This window comes from Triticum aestivum, chromosome 2B, assembly GCF_018294505.1.
Source record: "Triticum aestivum cultivar Chinese Spring chromosome 2B, IWGSC CS RefSeq v2.1, whole genome shotgun sequence".
In the NCBI taxonomy this organism is placed as follows: Eukaryota; Viridiplantae; Streptophyta; class Magnoliopsida; order Poales; family Poaceae; genus Triticum; species Triticum aestivum.
In genome coordinates this window covers 468780465-468783108 of record NC_057798.1, presented here as the reverse complement: position 1 = coordinate 468783108, position 2644 = coordinate 468780465, and the positions used below count along the sequence as shown (strand labels likewise).

Sequence of the window (2644 nt, the reverse complement as noted above, 5' to 3'; positions counted from 1 at the left end):
TACGACGAGCCGCCTACGGTGACTTCGTAAATCTCAAGATGATATGCTGGCCCAGTCTCCCGAATGTGCTCATAGGGTTATAGTGTGCGTGTGTATTCATCGGATGAGTGTATGTGCGTTTGTATGAGCGCCGCGTCTGTACTGTCTTAAAAAAACATGGACACCGAAATTGGAGAAATCCACGCTGACATTTGAGTCCCGTGACGGGCCATATTTTCTGTGCCGTGTAATTAAATCAGCTGCAAATATCGTCATCTAATTGACAGAGAGCACCAAGGTTGGAGCTAACCCCCTGGCAACAGGATTGGGCAGACAAATACTGGGCACAGAAGATCAGCTAAGATGCCGTACCCCACGGCCGCTTGGGTGGCAGTTAGCCCATACCTCATCTCCCCGTCCGATCGCATCAGGGCCGTCCGTCCGCGGAGGTCCCATCATCATCTGACGCCGAGTAGTACACCACGGCACCCTCACGTGGCGGGCCCGAGCGGTTACTGTTGTTGTAACAATGGTATCCGGCCCCAATGCCGGGTCGACACGTTGCCGCTGTTACCACCCATCGTCGAGTCCCGTCTCACGTGGCGCCTGCAGGCACCCCTTCCCGCTTCCACGTGGCACCGCGCGCAAACGTGATCTCGCCGCCTCATCAACTAGTATCACAAAGCAGCATAGCAGATCAGTTTTACTGTATGTAAAATATTGCTTTTACTGTGTGTACTGCTGCTTCATTGCACTACCTATAGTCACTAGTAGTACCAATAATTATTCTTATTATTCTGTGAGTACTAGTAGTATGAGGGCCAAAGTCGTCGCATTAATTAACGAACTAATTTATGCTTCGCACCTGATGGATGACGGAGGTCTGCGTGCAGATAAAACCCCCTAGCTCCTCCCCTCCTAGGCCGGTGGTCGCTTCTACCGCTGCTGCGAAAGCGATACGCCTTCCTTCTTCTAGCGAGCGAGAGTGGCCACCCGCGACCGGGTGGGTGAGCGAGCGCGTGAGTGGTGGTGGTGGGAAGGGAGCGAGCTCTCCTCTCGTGCGGACATGATGGATCACCTGAGCCTGGTGCCCTACGAGGGAGGCAGCGGCGCCGGGGGCGACGCCGGGGCCAAGTACAAGGAGTGCATGCGCAACCACGCGGCTGCCATGGGCGGCCAGGCCTTCGACGGCTGCGGGGAGTACATGCCGGCCTCGCCCGACTCGCTCAAGTGCGCCGCATGCGGCTGCCACCGCAGCTTCCACCGTCGCGCGGGTAGCCTCACTGGTGGGGCGTGCCCGGCGCCCTTCTTCTTCAGCCCGCCTCCGCCGCCGCCCCCGCACCATCACCCGCCGCCGCACCACCCCGTGCTGCAGGGCTTCCTCCCGTCGGCGCCCCCGCGGCCGCCCCAGCTCGCGCTGCCGTACCACGCCGTGCCCGCCGCGTGGCACCACGCCCTGCTGGACCCCGCGCGGGCCGGCTCGGAGACGCCTCCCCGGGCGGACGACTGCAGCCCCGGGTGCGGGAGCGGAAGCTTCGGGAGGAAGCGGCACCGGACCAAGTTCACCCCGGAGCAGAAGGAGAGGATGCGCGCCTTCGCCGAGAAGCAGGGGTGGCGCATCAACCGCGACGACGGCGGTGCCCTCGAGCGCTTCTGCCTCGAGATCGGGGTCAAGCGGAACGTCCTCAAGGTCTGGATGCACAACCACAAGCACCAGCTCGCCTCGCCCACCTCCACCGCGGCCGGCATCGGCATGGGCATGGGGATGGGCATCGGCATCAACCCAGGAGTCCTCGGCACTGGCACTGGGACCGGCGCTGGCGCTGGCGTTGGCGTTGGCGTTGGAGCGGGCACCGGCGATGGAGACGGCGACGACGACGACACGGACGACGACTCGCCTCCACGCGCCGCCGTCTCGTCGCCCTCCCCCTCCCCCATCAGCGTCTAGCCGTGCTAGCGCTAGCTAATGAGCACGGAGTTCTTTTAATCGCCAGGGCTTTAGATTTAATTAATGCACTCTCAGTCAGTTGTCAGCGAGCAGCTGGTGTAAACGACCCCCTGATCCCCCGCATGCCTCCCCCGCAGCGGCCGTGCCGTACATCGTGGTACCGGACCGAGGGCATATTTGTACCCCTACTCTAATTCTAGCTAGGCGCCGCTGTTTGTAGGTTCATTATCTTTCTTGTCTTGCTTTAATCCTAGTACTACTTGTACTACTACCAGTGCTAGACAAGTGTAGTAGCTGCAGTGAGTGACTAATCATCGTACCCCTGTCAAGATTAATGCCGCATTAATTCTTCCATGTCAGTAGAGTGCATCAGGATTTTGTGCCTGGAAGCTTCTCTAAGAGCATGGTTAATAGTATAGCCAGCGGCTGGCTATAAGCCAGTGCCATGTCATCTACAACCCATCTTATAGCTAACATGTACAATAGTAAATAAAAAAATGTACTACTTTTTTATTATGTGGCCCACCTTTCATTCTCACAAAGTGCCTAGGAGCACGTGTTAGAGCTGTCTGTTCACGAAGAGCCCGCTTACCTTCTCTCTCCTCTTCTCTTTCTTCTAACTAAGCAGAAATATACTAGTTTATTTCTTATAGCCCGCTGACTAAGCTCTATTGTACTTGCTCTAAATTGCAATGTGTGTTGGTTTGGTTTGGTTTT

The 2644-nt window shown here is 57.5% G+C and overlaps 1 protein-coding gene across 1 annotated transcript; it reads left to right on the top strand.

The window, feature by feature from the left end:
- The first annotated feature begins 900 nt into the window (after positions 1–900).
- Positions 901–2296, top strand: LOC123045498 (zinc-finger homeodomain protein 8). Its single transcript, XM_044468574.1, has one exon. It carries the CDS (start codon positions 1046–1048, stop codon positions 1925–1927), a length of 882 nt encoding a protein of 293 aa, XP_044324509.1. The 5' UTR covers positions 901–1045; the 3' UTR covers positions 1928–2296.
- Positions 2297–2644: the final 348 nt, after the last annotated feature.